The sequence below is a fragment of the Rhea pennata genome, chromosome 2 (genome assembly GCF_028389875.1).
Source record: "Rhea pennata isolate bPtePen1 chromosome 2, bPtePen1.pri, whole genome shotgun sequence".
In the NCBI taxonomy this organism is placed as follows: domain Eukaryota; kingdom Metazoa; phylum Chordata; class Aves; order Rheiformes; family Rheidae; genus Rhea; species Rhea pennata.
The window spans coordinates 52,392,436-52,416,534 of NC_084664.1; the positions used below are offsets into that span (position 1 = coordinate 52,392,436).

At 41.6% G+C, this 24,099-nt stretch overlaps 1 protein-coding gene across 1 annotated transcript in view; it reads left to right on the top strand.

The window, feature by feature from the left end:
• Nucleotides 1–24,099, top strand: part of ITGA9 (integrin subunit alpha 9) — a 218,778-nt gene that overhangs the window by 32,020 nt on the left and 162,659 nt on the right. The window contains exons 8-15 of the mRNA XM_062567896.1: nt 1,092–1,160; nt 4,204–4,341; nt 6,909–7,014; nt 8,521–8,615; nt 11,729–11,819; nt 12,318–12,363; nt 15,242–15,396; nt 21,328–21,488. Coding sequence (XP_062423880.1) covers nt 1,092–1,160; nt 4,204–4,341; nt 6,909–7,014; nt 8,521–8,615; nt 11,729–11,819; nt 12,318–12,363; nt 15,242–15,396; nt 21,328–21,488 — 861 coding nt within the window. The remainder of the gene's footprint in view (nt 1–1,091; nt 1,161–4,203; nt 4,342–6,908; nt 7,015–8,520; nt 8,616–11,728; nt 11,820–12,317; nt 12,364–15,241; nt 15,397–21,327; nt 21,489–24,099) is intronic.

The window sequence follows — 24,099 nt, forward strand, 5'->3', positions numbered from 1 at the left end:
TAGAGCAGTTATCTGCCATTAAATATGTGCTGTGCTCTCAGCTAAATATCGCTTTGAACTTTCTGCATCATCACCTATTAATAACTCACCACATACCCGACTACATAAGTGCTCGGCTCTGGAAGTAAGGGATCCTCGGTCTCACCGGTTGGGAAGGAGCCTGGGATTTTGCACGCCGAGTGAGCCAGCGTGCCTGCAGAAGCAAGTCCCTTTCTAAAAGCCGCGTGTTTTTAGGTTTTGGATTGTGGTACAAGATCTGTTACTGAAATTCTATCAATATTTTTATCTCTATTTTATCCTGGTTAAAAAGTTTCTTCTATGGAAACAAGCAACTTACTTTCCATCACTGTTTATGTCTATACTGGGGATTGCACAGTCCTTATGAGAAGTGTCTCTTTGCTTTTGTTTAACTTAAGAATTTTTTGGGGTTTCATCCAAGCTTTCAAGCTTTCCCACCACTTTAATGACAAAACTAGCTACTCCTGATTTCTTTTACCTACTATGACTCATTTGCCATCTTGTATCAATCAGTCTTATATGAATCCTGTAAACCATAGTAAATGAAAGAGAAGTCATCTGCAAGTAAACCTCTGGCTCAAAGCTGCAGTTTATGAATGAGTAACTGCAAACAACAGTGAAGTTAATTTATGTGGCAAGCAGCCCAGAGGTGAAGATCAATCACATTTGGGGTGAGCTCTCATATAATTACATTGGGAGGTCCTAATCCTCTATAAAGAGAACCATTTTAATGCTGATACAACTGGCGGGAGTGAAATTTGCGGTGCTGCTGTTTCTCATTCTAATTTACAGATCGTTTCAGACGGAAGCAGCGCAAATGCATTTCCTGGCCTCCCAGCAAAGGTCGGAGCAGGAATTCCTAAAGCACCCGGGTGTTTTGCCGGGCGGCACGTGCAGGCTGCGTCTTCGAGACGGGGAGGTTGGCCGAGGGCGCTGGGGCAGGATTGTGCCTGTTACGCCAGTGCTCGGCGTGGTGCAGATTTACGCAGAAAGGAGCCATGCTGAGGTGTTACGCGTTTTGTAGCCAGCACTGGTAAGTGTTGGTTAACTTTTTTCTTTTTTTCACTTTTCAGGTTTATATTTTCAGAACAGACAGGCGGTCAGGCTCTTTAATAAAGATTTTTCAAGCTTCAGGAAAAAAGGTGAGCTTTTTTTGTGCTTATGTTTTCATTCTGGGGGGAGGAGAGAAGGGGAAATAGTGGGGTCATCTCGGAGTATCACTTTTAATCCACTGCTTCATGACTTATCAAGCTGATTCTGTTTCTCCTTGTCCTCCCAGAAGATTTAAACATGTTGTACAGACATGGCCGGTTACACAGACTCCCACTCCGTTTTTTTTTTTTTTTTTTTTTTTTTCTGGGGTGATATTAGAATTAAGCTGTTTTGTTGAGGAGCAGCTTCATTGCCTTTAGAGGGAATGATTTTTCCCTCTTCCTGTCACGAATCAGTCCTGAACGTTGTTCTTAGGAGTGGTACTTTAGAGCTGAAAAAAAGAAAAAAAATCATAAAATTTAGTGGATTCTGGTGAATTCCAGCTGCGGGGAGTTGTGTTTGAGTGGGAAATGGCCTGTGCTCTTCACTAAGGATTTCCCTCTGTCCGTGGAAAGCAAAATGGACAGTAGGTCTAGCTGTTGGTAACAATAAAAGATGATTTATTTGGCAGTAGCACTCTGAGGGAAGGATAGCCCCTTCCTGGCACAGAAGGCTGAGGAGTATTTGTAATTGTCTGTATTCTCCTGCAGCGAGAGGAAATCCAGAAGAGAAAGGTCGCTGGTGAGGTCCAGCTCTAGCAAGAGTTGGCACCCTCACAAGGACCCAGAGCATTTGCCTGTACCATCAGGTTGGGACTATTAGCAAGTTTCCCCCTCCAAGCAGAGCTGCACTCTTTAAACACTCTTGAGAAGCTGGGGTAGACGAAGGTTACAAGAACGCATAGCTGGATGCTGTGACTTGTGTTTTAGGCTCTCTCCACAATTTATCTCGCTCTGCACTAGCAGAATCGCAGACCTTTTGGAAGGAAAAGACCTCCCAGCTCATCCCGGGCATCTCCTGTGTTTAATTGCTTCCTGTTCATTTTTTTTTCCCCGTTGACTTTTAAATGGCCCTTAGGATGTGCTCTGGGAGAACTATTCCTCAACCTAATAAACAGAACTATCAGGAAGTTTCCAGGTTTTAGCCAAAAACTTTCCTTTCTAAATTTAATTGCATTATTCTTATTTCTAACTTAATTACTTAATGTTTACATCCGTTGTACTTCTAGACTGTCATCTCTTTCTTCCCTAGTAGTGTCTGTCTTCTACAGATTCTGTAAAATCCAGACTAGAATTTATTTTGAGAGAAGCCCATCCTAAATCACCCTTTCTCTGGTTTTGGTTGAAATATAACCAGACATGCTCAGCAATGAGCACTGCTTGGAAATGAGCTCTCACAAAACCCTGTGTGAAAGTTCATTGCTATGATATTCTTGTTACACAGACATTAAAAGCAGCAGTTTCTCCCATCTCTTTTACTTGAGACTGAACAAGAAAATCAAAAGCAGAAAAAAGAAATGAAATGCCATGTGCCAAATGTTAAGTGCACAAACTTCAGGTTCTCACAGTACTGTGAACTCATCCACATTGCAGATGTACGATGTTACAGTTAGGTAAATAATAACCTTTCCCTGAAAACTGCCTGAATTCATAGTGAAATGTTTTTAAGAACTTTCACTCCTTACCCATGAGAATTTTATTTTAAAACACTAGTGGATTAAAAACAAATAAACAAATAAAAAATCCACAAGGGGACTTAAGCTACAAAATAACTAGAATCAAATGGTATTTGAGGTCTGACCTTAAACCCACACAAACACAAAAATCTGAATTATAAACTGAAACTTTATCCTTAACTTACCCCACTATATATATTTAGCAGCTTTTAAATCTTACAGACAGTGAAGAACAGAGATGCTGCTGTCCATCTCTTAGCAATCCCCATAGCCCTGGCTCATGTATCCTAACCTATCAAATGGGTAATGGGGCATGACAGAGATTAGAAATGAGGAATGTAAAAATTCGCAACAAATATGCAATTTATTCATTTTAACCTAAATAATTATTTTGTGCCCTCATTTTTTTCTTGCTATCTAAACAGCTTTTAGTCTCAAATATGAAGGGGTATCTCTAATTTTTCTTTAGCAATTGCTTTTAATTTGAGACTATGGTTAATAACTGCTCTCAAAATGAGGTGGATGAAGAAGAATTATGCCTTTTTTTTTTTCCTTTTAGAGTATATGTTGTTGTACCTTTACAGAAGTGGTTGAAATAAGGATGGAATATCATTCTTGTTTTTGGTTTCCTTTTTGTGTTTAAATTTGTTTTTATTTTTTTAATGTGGATGCCAGTTAGAAGATGGTTAATATTTACTATTAACCACTATCAAAAACACTTAATTATTTAATGAAATTAATTTTGTTAAATTTAAACAATTTTTAAAATCAAACAATAGTAACTAAAGATTGGACATGGCTTAGCTGTTTCTGTATCAACTAAAGAATTTCTCTTGAAAATCATCTTTTGTGCCATCTCACCTGACTGTATGTAAGAGAAAGTCAGGGAAAAGCTAAGATCAGCCCAAGACTATTACTGTTTGAGGGCTACAGATATATATGGTGAAATAGAAAGAGCATGCAGGGGAAAAAATATTCCACAGATGAGGGATGATTTTTAGATACCTCTTTTCTGGGAATATCTCTTTGAAAAAAAAAGAAAAAGAAGGGGGGTGGGCAAGGTATCCATGAACATCTGAGCAACTTGACTTCAGGTCCCTTTTGGAAGTCTACCACTGGGCATGAATAAATCATTAGGCAGGACTGAGAGTCCTGATTTAGGAAACTCATTTCACTCCTTCTTGATTTGAAGCATTTGATGAGTGAAAGCCAGTCTAAGGAAGCTCTTTAAATGTCTCACTTCAGCTTGTCCCAGGGTGTAAGTGTACAAACCATCCAAGCTAATGCGCTGTTACAGTAAAGTGTTTAATTCTTGCCAGAAATATCCCCTAGGATTTATCTGTAGGGGCACTTTTGAGCGATAAAGCAGCAAGTCATCATTTGAAATTACAAAAAAAAAAAAGAGCTCGAGCCTAAATGATTTCCTCCTGTGTGTGGGCAGATACTGAACGCTTTGTTGTGACTCGGCTTGGTTGCAGATGGGCTCTTACTTTGGCTCCTCCTTATGTGCAGTTGATCTGAACTCGGACGGACTTTCAGACCTGCTGGTCGGCGCACCGATGTTTTCCGAGATCAGGGATGAGGGTCAAGTCACAGTCTATATCAACAGAGGCAACGTGAGTATGTGCAGGAGAAGAATTTGGAAGGGATGAGGATGTGGGTCCGGGTGGACTAATGCTCATGTCGCCCCAGCGCTGCCCGGCAAAACTCGATGTCTCACGTAGCGGCGTTCTGGGTGTCTCTAGCAAAGCATGAAGTCACGGAAAACTTGTCTGCTATCATGTTTTCCCAGACACCAGCCCACATTCATCACAGAGCCGTGAATCTTTCGAGGAGGTCTGGGAAAGTTTCTGGTTTTATGTTGAAACTTGGCAGTATTTGTGGCTTTATATAGTTTGGATGCCAAAACCTAGTAAAAATCGGAGGCTTTGACTGAGTTTTGCTTTATGTTTTGGGTGGTCATTGGAAACTACAAATCAGAAAAAAAGCTGTGGGGATTTGGGAACTCTTGTGAAGAGAAACCAAAGGTTAAATTTTTGCTATCTTTACATTAGGCCTTATATGAAAGCCTTTGATTTTTATCAGCTGAAACTGTTGGATTTCACGTGACCCAACAGCCGTCTTAGACAAGTCTGAACTTTCTTGCATCAACAAAACATCATCATTATTATGGCATATTTTTAGGCAAACAATGATTGTTTACTTTTATTTAATGTTTGCATCCAAACCCTGCTGTCTCAATGGGATTGTTGTTACAGACTTAAATGAAATTGGTTTGTCTTATCAGGATTTTGAGAACTTTTATATAGGTGGTTTATTTCTGCATTCACCCAGAAGTCCTACAGGCAGCATTTGAGAGACTTCAAAATTGCTTTTGGTGTAATTTGATCTTAAATTATCAATACTCCTTTAAATAAGTCTTATCTTTTTAGGCTAAATCCACAGGTTATCCAACATTTTGTATTGCGGTGTTGCTATTTAGCCATCAAAATGGGATCCAGAATGCCAGAGAGATGATAACCAACACTGCCTGCTTACGGTGTAAATGTACCTGAATTATTCATTTTTACTGTGCAAAACAGTCAAGAAGCTAACAGGAATTTCTTTCACTCCTGCAGTAAGAGTTACTTGCAGGAACACTGGCAGGATTGTGGCCTTTCTTTTGGACACGGTTCTTTAAACCACAATTTCATTCTGCAGGCACTAGTACTTAAGACGTCATTGCAGTGCATCAATGCAGAAAAATGCATTATAATACAAGCATGCATCATGATGCTTGGTTTAATATGTTTCCATTTCCCCCCTTCCTATGAGTAGGATTGCAGAGAACTAAGTTGCACATACAGGCCTGCCTGATTCCTCTCCGTTGTGTTTCAATTTCATTATGTGGGATTTTTTTGAAGTCAGCAACTCCCTGCAGCCAACAAAAAGATTTTATTACATGTTTCAGAGGGCAGTTTACCCTCGTTCATAAAGGAAGCAAAAACAAAACAAAACATCCCTTGAGGTGGGTACAAAGTTGGGTTGTGTAAATACATTTTGTTTTCTTGTGGAAATGTTGCTTCCCTCCTGAGGGAAGACTACAAGAAACTAAAGCTTATGAATCTGACCAGAAAGTGGGTGGGCAAGAAATAGTGGATCCATATAAGGCTTCTCGTGGCATATGAATACAAAGCTGCTTGTATTTTGAACTTTTCCCTGTCTCTTTATTTCATTAAATATCTCTCCTTATTCTTCATTTCAGAAAACTTTTTGGAGGGGTTTGCTTTAATCTTTCTGTCCAGTGCTTAAAAAGTTTCAAATTGCCCAAATGTTCTCTGCTTAGGGGAAAATTCTACTGAATTCACTGGGGTTTAGCAGAATAAGCCTTTACTGAGGGTTTCATTCATCAGATGCAGTCTGCCAGTAAAGCAAGCCCTAGGCTGTTACATTTAGGGGTCTGGAAACCTTCACGAGCTCACCAAGTCCTGTGACTGTGAGCATTTTAGGTGCATCATTTGATTATTTGTATTTTTTTTAACCCAAAACTAAAAGACAAAAGAATTTTCTTTTTAAAAATAAAAAAGTATCTGCCTAAACTTATTCACACTAAGCCTTAAAAAAGGCTGTTCAGTTATAGCTGAGCACTATTGAATGTCATCTGTTAGTAATGCTGAGAAATAGAGATTTTTTAGAAGAGAAAGGATAAATTCTTGTTTCAGTGGATACTTGTAACTTTCTTTCCTTTTTAGTACTAAATTCCAAAAAGTGACTATCTACTAAAATTATCACTCTTGGGCAGTTTGTCTGTTTACCTGTTCACCTAGAGCTGGGAGCCTTCAGATCCTTGGCTCGCTGCCCTTGCCTCTCGGGGAGGTTTCTGTTTAGCCTGGCAGCTTGCATCGGAAATGCCACTTAGGGCTGTGGAGTGTGCCCTGAGAGACCCAGCCAGGCTGGTTCAAACCGCTGTTGGAGTTGATTATACTGTTTTTTTTTTAACCCTTTTGATTTACAATACACAAGCAATTTGTGTTCATTGGGACCTCAGTGGTAGGGCAAAAGTCAGGCTGCAGCTCCGCCCCAGGTGTTTCCTGGGAAAAAAAAATGTTTGTGAGTGTGTATGTGTGCGTTCCCATGAAGAGGCCTCATGTATTTTAGGGCTTACTGTGTTTTTTCTGAGCCTATTTTATTTCCTGTTTGCTAGGGAGTCCTGGAAGAGCAGATGGTTCTGGACGGTGACAGTGCCTACAACGCACACTTTGGGGAGAGCCTGGCCTCCCTCGGCGATATCGATGACGACGGGTTCCCAGGTTGGTGCGTTTTGTCTGTGGCACATTTCTCAAACAAGCTCAGGCTTAAAGCAAAGGACATCAGCAGAGCTGGTGGCGCTGCCGATCTCCTCCGTGCTGGCAGCTCTGGGACACTGATGGCCGGTCCCATGTGACATCGTTCCTCTGGACCCAGCCAACAACTGGGCTTTGGCCAAGAAGAGCCATGCTTACACATGGTTTGTCTGCTAGAGCCTTTTGTAGCTGATGGTACCTGATGTGCATTTAACTGACTTCCGTATAAGTTATGCCTTTCTCATTAATTGTAGTTTGCTTCCTTGTTGTTACTTTTTCTTCTCTTTTCATGTGTTTTGTGAAAGGCTTTAAGTTCCCACTACCCCAGAACAGAAACTTATGTCTGACCTTTTCTGCTTTCCTGTTCCTTTTTGTCTCCAAGCCTTTCCAGCTTTATTGGCACAATTATGTTTCTTATCATAAAGTGTAATTAAGAAGTAGCCTCTTACTACTCCTGTTGTATACTCTATTAATAATCTCTCTGCTTTGCTTTATTATATCCCTCCTCCTTTCACGGGCCATTTGGTTTGAGGCCCCGAGCTGTGATAACGATAGGTGAGAAGGAAGTGTTGACACTGGCACCTTTTCTGCCCTAATTTCTGGCAGCTCAGATTAAAGACTTTGGATTGATCGATACTTCATGTGTGCCTGGCTTTATTCCTTCCAAAACATTCAGGGTGCAGTTTCACATCACGCCTAATCCAGTCTCACTCTAGGTTGCCATCGCAAGTGATGGGCCAGTTCTTCTTCTGAGGTGGTACATGAATGCTAGTTGCTTCTTGTGTATCAGGTCTGGTGATCAGGAGGCTGCAGAGTGAATTGGACTGGTCCATGGATGTGAAGCCTCCAGGAAGAATTTACTTTTAGTGGCTGTGTAATCACTAGATCCATCAAGGAGAGGAGAGTGGGAGATGGGATCATTCTTTCTGCAGTGGTTTGGAGTTAGATTGGATCAAGCATAATTTGAAACTACATCCTCAGCAGCTCCTTCTTCTACCTTCCTAACCATTTAATGTAGCCAACTTATTTTGGAACCTGGGTTTTCAAGTACGCTTACTGTTATGCTACAGTAAATCTGTTTTGCCAAGGGTGTCTTGATTCACAAAGCTGATGTTCCCCTGGGATGAGGATTTTGATATGAAAGGATTTTAAATAGTCTTTTTGAGCATGACTGTTGGTTAAGGAACACACATTTTCATAACAAAAACACATGTTTCTGATTAGGCACACACACACACAGCCGCATGCATCTACAAATTTGTATACATTTACCTATTTTAAAATTTATTTTAGCATGAGCTCTTCATTAAATCAAACAAGTTTTTCTAGCCAGGCTGACATGAGCAGTGTGCTGATCATCATCATCATCATCATGGTAAGCTGTCTTCCTATAGATAGCTGGCGAGTAAAATTGGGAAAAAGTGGAGTAGTGGAATGGACTGTGAGATGTTTGTAATCTCTGCTGTTTTGCAGATGTTGCCATTGGGGCACCGAAGGAGGACAACTACATAGGAGCAGTGTATATTTATCATGGAGACGCCAATGGTATTGTCCCTCAGTACTCTATGGTACGTGATGCTGTGTTCTGCGATCCCCCTGTGTGAAATCACTCACCTGGGACCTGCAGAAATAAACCAGACTTAGGGGGCAAAACACTGTCATGGGATTTTTTGAACCTTGTCCTCCACTGTAAGTGGCATTTTTTCAAAGTGAATCCCTTTACAGGTAGCCTCGTGCAATTCAAAGACCGCGTACTTTTCTCAGTCACGGTTTGCAGACAATTTCTTCCAAAGCTTGCCCATATCCACACTAGGAGGTCAAATTATATTAGTTAAGAGATACGTTTCCCCATCTTTTGTTACAGTTTACAGCTGTGGCTTCCTCCTTGGTGCAAGTGGAGTCCGGGGGCTTGAATGGCAGCTCTTAGAGACAGTAGTGCCGCGGAGGAGGAAGGAAAACCGTTGGAGGGTACAAATTGCGGAAAGACCAGCAGAGAGTTAGGAGGCTTCTCTTTCTCCCCACAGCAGCAAGGATAGTGAGAAGAAAGAGGCACTTAAGTTTCTCTTCTGTTCCCTGCAGGAACTTCTTTACCGAATTTGTTGGCTTTCTCTTTCCAACATGACAATATATCACGCTGCAGTGTTGGGCTACCATTTCCTGACCATTATTCTGAAATAAAAACTAGGCTGAGATATGCTGCGGAATCTTGTGCTGAGCCCTGGATATGATGCAGTGCAATTTAGCCACAGTAGCTAGGCAGTAGAGAAAATAAATTCATAGTGGTGCTGCCCAGCATGTGTCCCCTAGTCTCTGTCTAGCTCATTCCTGTTTTCAGAGCCTGATTCCTCCCTCCCTCTCTCCGTGTGTTTGAAGTTTGAACTGTTTTGTTTTGTTGCTGGGTGGGATCCTTTGCAGTTAAATCAGTTTAAGCAGAATTAAAGAGTTTAGTGGTTGTATTGGAGACTCTTATAACAGACCACAGAAGATTAGTCCTCCTTCCTTTTACCATCTCTGTGCTATGCACTACATTTTAGAAAAGATGGTTAAATGCCTCTTCTGCTTCTAAAATGCACTGATTAGTGGTATGTGGAGAACTCTGTCCTGTTCTTGCTGAGAGCCACTGATCAGGAGTGTTTCCTCTGGCTTTTTAAAGCTTTGGGAATTTCCAGCTCCTGCTGAAAAGTATCAGATTTTTTTTCCCTTCCTTCTCATGGGGGGGATTGAGCATTTTATAAAGGGGCCAGATTAGCAGCATGGCAAGCAAAATGTCCCGCTTGCTATGTCTACCTCCCCTGGGAGCGAGGGCAGCAGACGCAGCGCACAGGACCTACAGGACAGAGCGCAGCTCGAGGGGGTGACAGGATGCCCTGCTCGTTCAGTCCTGATGTCGTTCCCGTCCTTACCTCGTGTCCTGAAGCAGCCGAGGGCGGCCCCACTTATGGGCAGTACTTTGGTGCCATTTCCTAGCATCTGCTGCAGGGCAGCGAACCTGCCACTGATTCATTTCCCACGTGCAACCAAAGCAGCTGTGCAGCAACTTCAGCTCTTTACTGACTTGCCCTGGGTTTGAACCTAGAGGTGAAAGACTTTTTGTATCTTATTACTATACCCCTGAGCCATCTTAATGCCCTGGATTTTCTTTTTAAAAATACGCTGAGAGGTTTTGAGCTTTAAAATAAGATGTAGGCCTGCAGAAAATGTGTATGTGTGTATACATATATATATATATATTTAAATATATATATATATATATACATACATATATTTATTTATTTATATATAAATAAAATAATTAGCTTTTCTCCCTTCATTTAAATTGCTGATCAGTGTTGTTGCCTCACATGCCCAGAGCCACCGTAGTAGTGGCTATGAGCAGAAGCAGCTTAATAGGCTTGCAGCATCATGTATGTGCTAAATAAATACTCTCCAAAGTAGGCTTTGTGGCCTGCTGTTTTCGGTCATGGCACTTAAAAGCAGAGCAGTGTTACACCTCTGCCTTTTAGACTAATAGCCTGCAGATGTCTGCTGGGATGTTTGCAGGCAAGATTTACCACCCTAACTGGGACCCCCACACCACCCCCCCAAAAAATGTATTTGCATTCGCTGATGTAAATGTGAAGTGGGGAGGACGGTACTTCCAGTTGTCTTAATCTTATCTGCCCTTGTGTAGGAAAACAGTGTTCTGCACATTGCAGAGCACTGATTTCCGTCTAAACTGGCTGCCAAGACTACAGGATAGCTCTCTTCCCCTCAACTGGTCTCTCTTCCTTTCTTTTCTTTTTTTCTTTTTTTTCCTAATGATTTTCCTGTCTGACTTTTTGTCAAATATTAATGACCTTTTTATAGTTGGGCCAAGAAAAGCTGGTAACATGTCACAAACTGTGAAGCACCACCAGCAGGCTAGGAATTATATACTGGGGTAGGTTTCTTCTTGTCTTTAAACATCTTCCTTCAGATTTTAGTTTGAATTCAAGTCTTGTACTGGTGGGACAACATAATGAGTAAGAGCTGGGAGACGTCAGATTGCTGCAGAAAATGAGATTTTGGTGTATTAATTTGCTTCAGACGAAAGCACTTACAATGCAGACAATCTAGAGAAGGGTTTCGTGTTAGTAATCAAAAAAAGAAAAGCTATGTTAGAAGTTAATCTCTGTATTGGGGAGACAGAAATGAGATACAGCTTCCATGCTGGCACAAAATACCGAGTAATTGCTGATGAAAAACAGAATTTCCAAGTGGAGATGAATATTAATCATTTTGACTTTGCGTATGTTAGCTAGCTTTGTGAAAAGAAGTCGTGCAGGATTTTCTGTGTCGTTTAATGATTTATTTTCTTAAGATGTAGTATAATACCTCTACTTACCTAAATGGAGTTAATACTTAAAAAAAAAAAAAACAAAAAAAAAAAAACAAGCACACGCATAAGATCGCACTTAAATTTCCGTTTTTCTTTTCCCCATAAGAAGCCTACTTGATGGGCGTTTTATTTTGCTTGGGTCCGCCTGCGAGGCGGAAGCCCTGGGTGCCGAGAGCGGCGTTCCCGCGCGGGACGCGTGGCCGAAGCGCGGGGCTGCCGGCCCGCCGCAAGGAGCCCCGGCGACTTGCAAATCAAGCTCCCAACTTTTCTCAGAGGCTCCCGTGTGTTACCGACCAGTTCCCGCTCGTGTGTTTTCTGTTGCAGAAGCTGTCCGGGCAGACGATAAGCCCGATGCTGCGGATGTTCGGCCAGTCCATCTCCGGGGGGGTCGATATGGACGGCAACGGTTATCCAGGTGACTCGGAAAACGGCAGACCGCGTCGCTGGTTCGGGTCCCCTCGGTTACCGGCGGCTGCATGCGCGATCTGCCCTTTTCTCCCGGTTATCCCAAGCTCCCCGTCAGAATTTGAGCTGGTTGCTTGATTCGGGTGCTGGGGCAATCGTGGCAAAGGGTTGAGGTAGGCGGCAGAGAGTGCTGTTACCCTGCCAAGGTACTAAGCTGCTTGGAGGCAGCTCAGACTTAATGATAAACTTAAAAAAAAAAAAATCACGGTAATAGAGTAGTAATGGTAAAGAAGACAATGAGGTAGAAGCGTGCTAACTTCACAAACCCAATCCTGCACTTAAAAGAGTTTTGACATATTAATGTTTTAATGGACCAACCGACTGCACTCAGAAAAATGCGTTTTTAGATGTACGCTCTGTAGTGCCTCTCCAGCTGGCACGAGGGGACTGCATTCTGTGCCTGCCAGACTGTCCTAGCTGCCTAACGTTACAATACGTTGCATTATAGATATGACCGTTGGAGCCTTCTTGTCGGACAATGTGGTACTTCTAAGGTGAGACTGATGCCGGTTTCCTCCATGGTTTTCCCTTCGTGTCTATGTTCTCCTCGTACGTTACGTGGTCTAAGCCCTCCACCGCTAAAATTTTTTCCCTGGTGTATTGTGACCAGAACCAACCGGTTGGATTTCTTTTTAAGCAGAACATTAGGGATCAATGATTTCAAAGAACGTGTAATCTAATTTAAACAGCATAGTAAGGGATGACAATATATGGCAGTTCTAAGACTATGAAGAAAATAAAGGTTTAGAGCCAAAAGGAGATATGTATTGTGTCTCAGAGCCCCTTTAAAAAGGTTATTTTTTACAAAAAAAGCTTTTCAAATTCATGGGAAGATTTTTTTTCCCTGGTTCTTACATTTACATAAAGTAAACAAATTATGATTTAAGGGAACAAAGCTGAGCAAAAAGCCAGCTGTTTACGATGCCAGAATGTAACTCCACAAGTTATGGAATGCATAATGAAATAAGAGCCCTCAAGGAAATGAAATATGGAGATGTTTTCAATACACACAGGATCTGGGCTACTGTTTCAAATGTGTAAGTGATGTGCAATTGCTTGTTTCATGCCTGATGGAGAGAGATGTGATGGCTTGATAGATCAAATTACAAAGGTTAGGGTAGGATTGGGACTGAGGCTCACAGCCCTGGGGAAGAGAATAGGAAGTTTTAATTTTGCTGGTAGCTCCATTGTTGCACTTTTTAATATTTAATGATAAAATCCTGTCAATAGTTAGATGTCACTGGGGAGTTCTGCATCTTAATGGAAGTTATAGGGATGTAGCAAGAATGCTTGAGTTGCAGAACGAATGTGCCAACCTGCGTTCTGTTAAGGGCAGGGAGAGCTTGACTCTATTTCCATTAAAAAAAAAAAAAAAAAAGTGAGAGAGAAAAGAGAGTAAGAAATGCTCTTGGTGATCAGTGTGGCGGAAGGTCAAGTCTTGTAAAGACGTTTCTGTCCCATTGCCATGCAGGCAGCTGTGCTCTGGGTGGGACTTGCAGCCCTGCTTCTCAGGAGCTGCTCAAAACCCTTCCGACGATTTCTTCTGCATTGTTATTACTGAAGGGCAAAAAAAAAAAAAAAAAAAAAAAAGGGAGGGGATTGGACTCCGGAAAGTTTCTTGTGATGTTTAAAACAATGTATATCACAACAGCAGGGTAACTTGAATTCAGGTGTTCAGTCACTGCCTGTTTCTGTATGTCTTTGGTGCTTTGTGGACTGACTTTATGGTCAGCCTGATTAATTACAGCTACTGCCAGTTGGGGAGTGTGTCACTCTTGCTGTTCAGATTCAGATTAGGATAAAGAAAGCATTTTTTTTTTCCTCACCCCTTCAGAAGTATTTGTGAAGTCCTTTGGCCAAAACCAACAGGGGTTTTGCCAAGTGATATTAAAGGCTTTTGTGGAAGCCACTGTGACTTGGGGCGGATGGTAGTTGCAATAGTGCTCGCGTGTGTTTATAGCCGTTTGACAAATGCATTGGTTTTTTCCAGTGACTAATCAAGAATGTTAACCTTAGGGAAAAGTCACACAGTGCATCACAGCTGGAGAAATATTTTTTTTTTCAAGATCAATTATAGCTTTTATTCTTTTACATCTGCCTAAGAATTTGGAAAGAGGTTTTCTTTCCACGGTATGAAATAATTCTAAGAAGCTCATTCTTTTTCTTGCTTTTTCCTTTTTTTCCCCCCTTTTTTATTCCCTTGCTCTCTATATTTCCAGGGATAGCATTTGTCTTCATCCTCCATCTTGAAAGGCCAACTTGCACTGTTGTTTTAGGCTGCGGTAAGAGAGACCGAGCAGCTGTCTCGGAGACTGCCGTTAATCTTATTCCAGTCGATATGAATTAGTTGTAACCACAATCCCTGCTCTCCTGTTCTCCGTCTTCCCCCACCTCCAAATTAAGTGGCTTATGGAGAGTGAGCCCTAAAGTGGTTTGCTTACACAGTCTGATCCTGGGTGGCTGCTGGAGCCACCTTAGAAATGAATCTGCTGGTTGCTGCACATTTTTTACTACTCGAGTTGGTTTTGGAAGAGCGTGTTCACCCCAAACACGTACAGGATTGAAGCCATGAAGAATAATAACATTTGATGAATTCTTGGGCTGGGATCCCTTGCTGGGACAGCTCTGGGAGCCTGGATTTCCCAGCTGTTGTCTCCCTGGCTCACTGCACTTGAGCATCGCATGGCGGGAGATCTGCCGCGGCCCCGTTGGCCCTCTGGTTTCATTCGCTGGGCACCGGGTAATGCTCAAAACGGAGTACTGCAAAGGCAAAAGAGTATTCGACTCTCAGCACCAGGAAGGAATTAACCAAGTGTTCCCTCTTCTAGAAAATATGACCGTGGTGTCTGTTGTCCCTCTTGTATTGTAAGAAAAATCAGCTATAAATCCATCTCTTACCCCTATGTGCTCTCCTTGACTATCAGTTCACAAATATAGCTGTTTCTGTGGAAACATCAAGGTCTCTGCTTACCCTCTCCTAACAATCCAGGCCCTTTAGCTAGCAATCACACTTGCATGAGGTTGTTGTTTTTCTTTGCAGATGTGCTATTTTTATTATCCTCTCCAGTCATCAGACTTTATGCCCTTTTTGCTGGAGATGATTGTTTATTATCGCTTTCACCAGATACCTGCCTGCAGTCTAAATATCTGAGCATTGTTCAGTTACTTCAAGCTGATACTGAGATTTTTTTTTTCATTCCTACCCTACTTGTCCTTACTAGCTAGGTAAAGTGCTAATTGTCTTAGAGTTCATATGCTTTCTTTTATTTTTAATGTCTGCTTGAAATTGTGCAATTTACTGAATTATTTTTCTTTGACTGAGAAACTTCCCCCGGAATTGTCACTAAATTCCATTTCTTTCGCGATCTCCAGGTCTAGGCCTGTCATTACCATGGACATCTCCATCTTCCTGCCAACATCCATCAACATCACAGCTCCTCAGTGCCATGACGGCTTGCAGCCAGTGAACTGCCTCAATGTCACAGCATGCTTTCGCTTCAGTGGCAAGCACGTTCCTGGAGAAATAGGTAATGTACCTTCACCAACGCAGGGCGTGGGCATGCCAGCAGGTAGACATGGAGCCAAGGGTTCCCTATGGAATCAATAACGGAGCCTTTCTGTGGAAGAAATTATTGCAAGGTGAGCTGGGGCATTCAACTGCAGAACATTGGAGGCTCCCAGGGTATTTTCTTGTGTGTATTTTTGCCTTCTGATGAGGATGAGGTGACATGGGGTAGTTTCCTCCTCCAGAGAGGAATGGGAAGGTATCCTTGGATGCTCCACAAGGCTAGAGAGCACAGAAGCAATTGATACTTTATAAGTTCACATCCCCTCTGATTACTTCTTGATAACTCATTGCTATATCCATAACCTGTACTGAGGTTTTTAGAAAGCAACTGAGACTGTAGATGATCAATTTGGAAATGCACAAGGAGCTCTTGAAACAGAGCACTGTTAAGTCTGAACTCCTGAGTATTATTACTGCTAGGCATGAGCAGATCTTTTCTGAGCATCAGTTTATCTATCCATAAAATGGTTATAAATAGGCCAATATTTACTTGATGGCAAGAATATCTTCCAGTTTGCCCACTCTCTCTAAAACACTTTGAGCTTCTCAGATGAATAGAGGTTTTAAAGTCAAAACTGTTGCACTGATGGTATTGAAATACAACCTGCATCTCTTAAACCTGTAAACCCCACAACATAAGATACTGTGTGAAGTGATATGAGATAGATACAGCATTTCTAAATACAATAAGGATTGGGCTTATTTGTTTCAGCCATGCTGTTTTACTTTAGCTTTGCTTTAAGAATGGTGGAGAACCTGCAGTTTTCGGCAAAGTGATGGTACTTTTTCCTTCCCTGTAAACACTGATGGACACTCAGCAGACAAGTGTCTACTTAAGTAAAATGTCTTTTTCTAACCGACTGAGCAGCAGGCAGTACAAAACACTTAGCTGTAGGTGCTCTGTTGATTCCTATCTGAAAATTGGTTAAGTCTACTGAATGTCTAGGTTTTCTTATGTTCCTGGGAGCACTGTTTAAAATGTTTCCTTTGCTTTAATTTCCTATCTCTTGACCTGTGGCTAGGAAAGGAGCTGCCTTTTTCTCATTTCAAATATACATTCCTCCATTTTTGGAAGAGATCTTGCTTCATCATGATTTGTAAGAGCCAGTTAAATTCCCCTCCTCCAGTCATGCAGATGAACCCTTGGTGATCTGTTGTGGTGAAAGCAGATGTGCATCTTCTTTGGCAAGTAACAAGTATCTCATTGCAGAAATTTCTTTTTACTATTAAGTAGATTTAAGTAGATTTTTTTTACTATTAAGTAGGTGATTATAAAACTTCCAACCATTGTCCTTTTGCACAATGCCTCTAGGCAAGCAATTTGTCTTGAAAATGTTGCAGTCAGAATTATCTGTGTGAAAACTCTTGGGGGCACGATTTGGATATAGTATCGCAAATAAGCTTTCAGTTTGTAATCTAACAGTAAATTCAATTTAATTATGTCCTAGTTGAAGACTTATCAATAAACAAAGCATGGAACAATTCATGGAACTACTTCAACTGCTCTTCTGTTGCATGGTTAAATATGGAAAAAATAAAAGTATTACTGTAAATATTAGCTCAGTCAGTTAGAGCGTGGTGCTGCTAACACCAAGGTCGCGGGTTCAGTCCCCATATGGGCTCCGCTGAGGGTTGGACTAGATGATCTCTAGAGGTCCCTTCCAACCTTACCATTCTATGATACTCTATGAAATACATTACTGTCCAGTTTGCGCACTGAAAGGAGTAAGGAGCTAATTTGCTGTATCAAAGTTTTGTGACGGCAGCTTTGGGGTTACTTCAGCTTCAAATGTTGGGGAACAATTTGATAGACCAGTGATAACAAAGGGCTGTTTTGAAAATGCAGCTCCCTTAAGACTGGTCAGTTTGGCCTTAAGACTCAGAACTGCTGGTTACTAGTGAAAATCGGGGCATTGCTGTTACTTTTGGCCACCTACAACAAAATACTTAGAAAAATAACTGAACATACAGGCAGAGTTCTTCTGTGGCAAATGTGTGTCTAAAATGTTTACTTGAATATGTGATTATTTCATTAACTGACATGTAAAGGAAAGCTGTCTTCATCTTGTAGTGCCTGCCGTTTACATAAAAATCCTTCTGCTGCCCCAACACTAGCTGCGTACTGCTGGTCATGGAACAGCTCTCTGACAATCTCTGTTTATTGGTTCTACTGCCAATGCAGTATAATTCCTACCCTTCCTGTGGACACTTTTTGCAGACTATTGTCTTCAGAAGTCTCAATTTATAGCTGAAAAGGTTGTGTCTGAACAAACTCAAGTGAAGCATGTGCTCTGCACTGGGTGCCGGTCAGACCCTTCGCTCTGTCTCAGTGCTTATTAGAGAGCTGAGTTTCTAGTTGTCTGTCCACTAACAGAGGCAACCTCAATTGTGGTACATCTTGGATATGTGAGAAATAGGGTATTTTAATTTTAACTCTTTATCCTCAGGGTCTCATTCAGGCTGCCCCTGCCCCACTTGAGGGGCTGCTGTTATGTCTCCTCTGGTGTCTCTGTATTTGCAAATTGTTCATGGCACACTCTCCTTCTGCAATGCTGCATTTGCTTTCAACACTTGCAAGGTGAGAAGGAAAGAAAGCAGCTTTCCTGGACAAGGCAAAGTATTGCATACTTTGTTCTTTTTTTTAAAAAAAAATCTTGAACTGACAGGAAATGCTTAATCCTTCCCCTTGAGCTTCCTCTACACTAGGAAATGGGTTGAATTTAGGTCTTATTTAGCTGTTGGCATGCAGCATGTTTCCACAGCAGGTGGTGAGCTTGCAGGATAGACTCACAATAATGATGAAGACATGACAAGGACTCTAGCACATGCTGGAAATAGTGGTCAAAGCTTCCTCAGGGCTCTGTGTACAGACTGTGGTTGAATCATGGGCTACAGCCTGCTCCACTGCTATTCACTGCTGTGGAGTGGCAATCCTCTGTTGTGAACTGGACGAGGTGTGTGTATGCTACAACGTCACTGCAGTTTTGTTGTCTAATGGTGCCTGATGCTTCACCTGTCCCTACCTACATCTAATGAGGTGACACCTGTAGCTTTGTAAACATAAGGCTGAGTTACAGCTTAGAAAGAGCAGGGATGAGGAAAAGGACTTCCCTGGTCTGAACGAGGCCCTTCTCTGTCCAACCCGTGCAGTTCTGGGTGACTTGAGCAAGAAAATGGAGGCTGCTGGTATCTCCCATGCATCAGGGACTGTTACTGCATTCAGCCCCACAGAAGAATGGAAATAAACTTCTGTCCACAATCTGGATAATTTCCTTTACAAAGAAAAGGGAATTTAAATGCCAGTGTAACAATTAGATGAATTGTAGTGGTTGTGAAAAGAAAGGGTTTTGGTTAGAGCTAGGCAGATGCATTAGAAACCTCTTCAAAGAGTTCTTTTTTTTTTTTTTTTTTTTTGTACTCCTCACTTTGGATGTACACCATTTGTGCAGTGAGCCATTGCTAGGGAACTCCAGATACCCCAGATTTTGTTGTCTGGAAGACTAATGAGTGATTTGGCATGGAATAACAGGTGGGTTGGAATTTTACTCTGGATCTGTTTCTAGGACACACCTGATTTCTCCAGAACCTGACAAAAAAGGGCACTCCATTTCTTGTCTATATCGCGCCACGGTTTGATGTGGGAGTATTATTCCCATCTCTCTCCTCATTTTTCCAGTCTGTTTGCACATAGGCCTGAATCAGTACTGCGGTCTGGATGTCCCAGAGGCCGTGTTGCTGCAGGGATGTGTTCTTCAGCGTGAGCCCAAGCAGCAGGGATGGCTGCCTGTTCAGAAGCTAGGGGAAAACACTACGAGAAAGGATTTGAAATAAAGTTTAAAGTAAGAGGAAAAGAAAGCTTTTGGATGAGGATAGTGTGTGTGTTGGGGGGATTGTCCTATGTATGTTGTCATTTGCTAGGGCAATTCTAAAAATGCTTTTGGTACTTAAGAATTTTCTCTTTAAGCAAAGTTCACAAATCACTTTATTCTCACAATTACTGTTAGAGAAGATGAAGGGATACCTTCCTCTGCTGGTGGCCTTTCGTTATTGTTCAGTAAATGCTCTGTTTTACCCCCAGCCCCAGAGTCGGTGCTATAGCTACTAGTTTAGCAGGCAGCTCTGGCTGTGTTCGTTCCTGCTTTGCCACGTGCTTTGTGTGCACCGCAGCATCCCTGCGCGGCCGGGAAGGGATGTTCTCCTCGCTCCCGTCCGTGCCACCGCTGCCTCCAGCCCTGCGCAGGGAACGTGCCACTTCTTAGCAAAGAAAATCCAGTATAAAATGCTCACTGCCGTCAACTCAGCATGTGCCTTACAGGGGTGGTCAGACACTGGCTGGAGCATCTTGCCTGCTCTGCCAGCTGATGGTCCTCTTGCAGAAATGACAAAAACATTTCTGAGGGAGGGAGCTTTTAACATTAATTCTGGGAAAGGAGTAGTCATTAAAAAAAGCAAAAAAAACTCCAAAGCCCTTCACCTAAGGGCTTGCCAGAGGATGAAACCCTTTCAAGGTATTATCTTTCTGAACAACTTACTCTGCCAAAACACAAGCAAAAAAAAGTCCCCGCAGAGCTGCTCTGTGATGGTCGTTAGGCCGATTCCGTAGCTGTGGTATTTGACATAAGCTAGAGAGTATCTGTATGACTGCTTTGAGTGAATTTGTGAATGTGCTTTTAATCAAAAAGTGACATACAGCAAATTGCAGTGAGGTCTCTGAAGTGAATTAAGAAAGTTCAGAGAAACTTTTGCACCAAGTCTTACAAATCACTAAATAAATTATTTAAATTAGTGAATAAGTGTTTGGAGGTGATACTGTTGACCACAGGATAAAATTAGATCAGAATTTATGGGGAGTATTTTATCTAGCATAAATCATTTTGGACTAAAATGAAATATAAATAAAAAAGCAGTAATTGCTGAGTGCCCTGTGGATATAATACACATGGATTTGCGCAGGAGCTGGTACTGGCTGCCATGTGCAAGCTTAAAAACTAATTAAGCCATTTATAAGTGGGTCATCTCATGGTACTCCCATTATTGGTTTAATGTCAGCTGAAATTAATACAGGCTAGGACCTGTCCTGAGAGAAAGGACCTCACAGCCGTGTTTCGCTTTACCATAGCAAAATGAGTGTTCACACTTCTGTTGCAGTTTCACAGCTTCCCTTGCTCTTGTTTCACTTGCCAAGAGAAAATGTATAATCAGCTTGGATTACTCAATCAGTAAGCAACTATTTGACTAACAAATGAGCTTTCTTTTGGACACAAATGCAAGCAATCACAAATCAACTGATCTTGTTAAGCTACTGATTCTGTAGCACAGCCAGAAAAGAGGATTTACAGAGAGAGCTTGTTAGGCTTGGGGTATGTTTTCTATAAAATTCTAGGGGTGTATTACCCAAAAGTGGGGTTATTGAGTATGAGTCAGTGATCTCCAGTTAAGGCCTAAATGCTAGGAAGATTGCAAATTGACAAAAATAATTGTCAGGAAATGCCACATTCTGGTTGACATTTGTATAGTTTATGTTATTTTAGATGGAAAACAAAGCTGAGGGGTGCATTTTGTTTTCACCTTTCCTGTCAGGAGAACAGTTAAAGCATCTCTTGTTTCTTTTTGTGGTGTGCGTGTTTCTACCCATAACTTCCTAGTGCTGCTCAGCATCCTCCAGGAAGGGCTGGGGTGTGTGGCGACGCAAAACTTGGGAGTATGTCAGTGATTGGGTTTGGCTGTGTGCAGCCACAGGAAACCCTGTGATTGATTGATGTCCTGCAAGGGCTGACCCTTCTTCAAGCATGCACGCCTCAGGGGGCAGTGGGCTCCTTGGGTGGGTCACTAGAAAATAACTATTGTTAACTGACATCCTTTATTTTCTTCTTCTTCCTTTTCAAATCAGGTTTGAATTACAACTTGACTGCTGATGTGGCAAAGAAGGAAAAGAGCCAACAGCCCAGAGTTTACTTTGTGACTTCTGGAGAGTCCGTGGGACAGGTCACAGAGAAGTTACAACTGTCATACATGCAGGAAAAGTGTGAGCATTACCTAGCATACGTCAAGGTCAGTTCATTCCTGTGCTTCCTGGCCTCGTTGCAATTCCACTTATTCTTTTTTCTTTTTTTTATTTATTCTACCAATTAAACTGGTGGTGTTTGAGTTCAGATGCCCTTGGTTCTCTTGACAGGTAGACGCTGTTTTTTTTGGACGTGGAAGCTCAGAACTTCTTTACTGTGCATGACTTCAGTGTGTGCACCTTTGGCCTTTTGAGACGTTTCCAGGAATATGTATTTTATTTACTTTTAATCTGGTGCATTTGTGTGGAATTTCTTTCTTTTTTTGGTTTGTTTGGTTGTTACATGCCTTATACTCAAAATAAGGATGCGAATATTTATTTTAGCAGGAGCAGCAGGTTCAGCACTTGATATATTAGTTTTGTGTAAGGTGTTTTCCTCAGTCTACACATGGGGCTTGTGATACAGTGTGAATGGAAATGAGAGGATAACTCTCATAATTTTTGTGTGTGGCTGTTGAGATGAGATACAATAAGGGGACCAGCAAGGAGGCAATGATGTCTATTAGGGGGCATATATGTCTGAGAGGAGACTAGGTATCTTCTATGTTTTTCTGCTTCTGGAACGACTTTTGTTTTTTGCTGTGGAAAAGCTCATTAAAGAGAAGGTAGACATATGAGATTACTGTTACTTAGAAAATCTGGAGTTTACTAATTCTGGTCTTTCTCAAATGAGCACATCTGGCTTTCATGAACTGAGTTCAATTGAAAAGAAGTATGTCCCTTTCTAACCTAACCCAATAATGATTTCTTTCATACCAATCCTGTTGTAGTCTTGGGTGCTATACAGAATTCATTAAAGAGAAAAACATGTCCAGGAAACAATTTCATTTATTGTAGCATTGATGGCTGATACTGGAAGTGCAAAGGTAAGAAATACTTTTCTGGAAGATTCCTGGAAAATTTGACTTTATAGGCAAGAGAAACATTTAAACATATTTAAATACATGAAAAATTTCAAGTAAAACAACTGGTAAAAACAAAGCTACTGACTTCTTATGTGATGTAAGTAGCTATTTTTTCCCAGTTTGTAAGAATAGCAGGAAATGTCATTTGTCTGTGTAAGGGAGAGTGCAAAGCAGTGAAGAAAGATAATCTCGGTGTCCTCATGGGAGAGGAGATACGGTCTGCAATGCTACTTGACATCAGAAACATCAAAGAAAGCCTTGTAGACTCTGGAGGAGTGGAAATGGGTTCATGATCTTTTGCTGCTGTCAATCCTTAAGTAACAGATAGTGAAAAATCCCCCCTCCTCAGCCAGCAAGCTCTTTGATTGCATAGTTTTGTGATGGAATGGATGATAGAAGATCTAGACTTTAAATACTACTTATTAGGTATTTCCCTTGGGCTTTCCTCCTCCCTTTTCTTTACTGTATGCCTGGTGAAGTGGCCTCCCTGGCAAGTTGGGAGAGCAAGTCGGGGAGCTGCTATGTAGCTTTGCCAGGAATGATGGCTACAGTGAGATGCAGAGCTCAATACCAGTAGCAGAGTTGATATATTTGGGTCTGTTGCTTTATTTATTTATTTATTTATTTACTCCCCCCCCCCCAAGCCTACTTTCTGATTTCAAGTTAAGAAACTTGAATGCTTTAGTACATGTGATTTCTATTATAGTGCCTCAGGTGTCATCTACAAAAGCTGTATTTGATTATTTGATTAATTTAAACAACCTGGGCAGGTTTTTTTGTTGTTTTTGTTTGTTTTTTAATATGCATCCAGTAGGGGATGTGCAGCTGGTGCCAGTGTTCACTAATTGCAATATTCACGAGTATTGCAGGTTTTCCCACATTAGTGCTTAACCGATGCCCTGCTGTTTCTTGGGAGGCCTCTGCTGCTGGACAATTCCTCCCCTGCCCCTATACAGGGCGACAACGCTAGCAGTGTAGACCCTCTGCTTGGACTGTGGAAAACCAGTACCAGCAGATGATTTTACCAAACAGGAAGGGTTTAGATCTGATCAACTCTTCTGTAAAAGCATTTATCTCTCAGTAGAAGGAACAGCAAAAAAAAAAAAAAAAAAAAAAAAAAAAAAAAAAAAAAAAAAAGAGAGAGAGAGAGAGAAATGGGAACTTGACACTAAACGAGGGTAAAGGAGAAGATGCAGAAGGCAGCAGAACAGAAAAGAGGAGGAAAATGAGTGGGCTTGGAGGCTTTAAAAATGTCTGCTTCAGCTGAGTATCTGGGCCTGCAGCTGAAATAAGTAGCTTTTGCTTAGCTCTTAAGACATGGCAGTGATCTGATGATGCTCAGAATGCTTCAGCTTTGTATTTGCTTCATGCTACCATCAGGACATAAGCTCTGGGGAAAATTTTGTTACCTGTTTGCAGTAGCTGCCTTGGCTGATTCCTGCTTTTGGAGGTTCCTCTAATATTTAGGACAGATTTGTCGGTAATTAGGACAAGAGAATTTGACACAGATAGCAAATCACATAGTGGCTGTAGATTTATGTGAGGTAAAATCTTATCTTCTGCGTTTTATCAGAAAGTTACAATAATGATGATGGTGAAAGCCCCTCATGCTATTGCTGCATTAAAAAAAAAAATTCTTAGTGCACTGAGGACCAGCCAGCTGGATGGTTGTTGCTACCAGTCATTGCTGTCC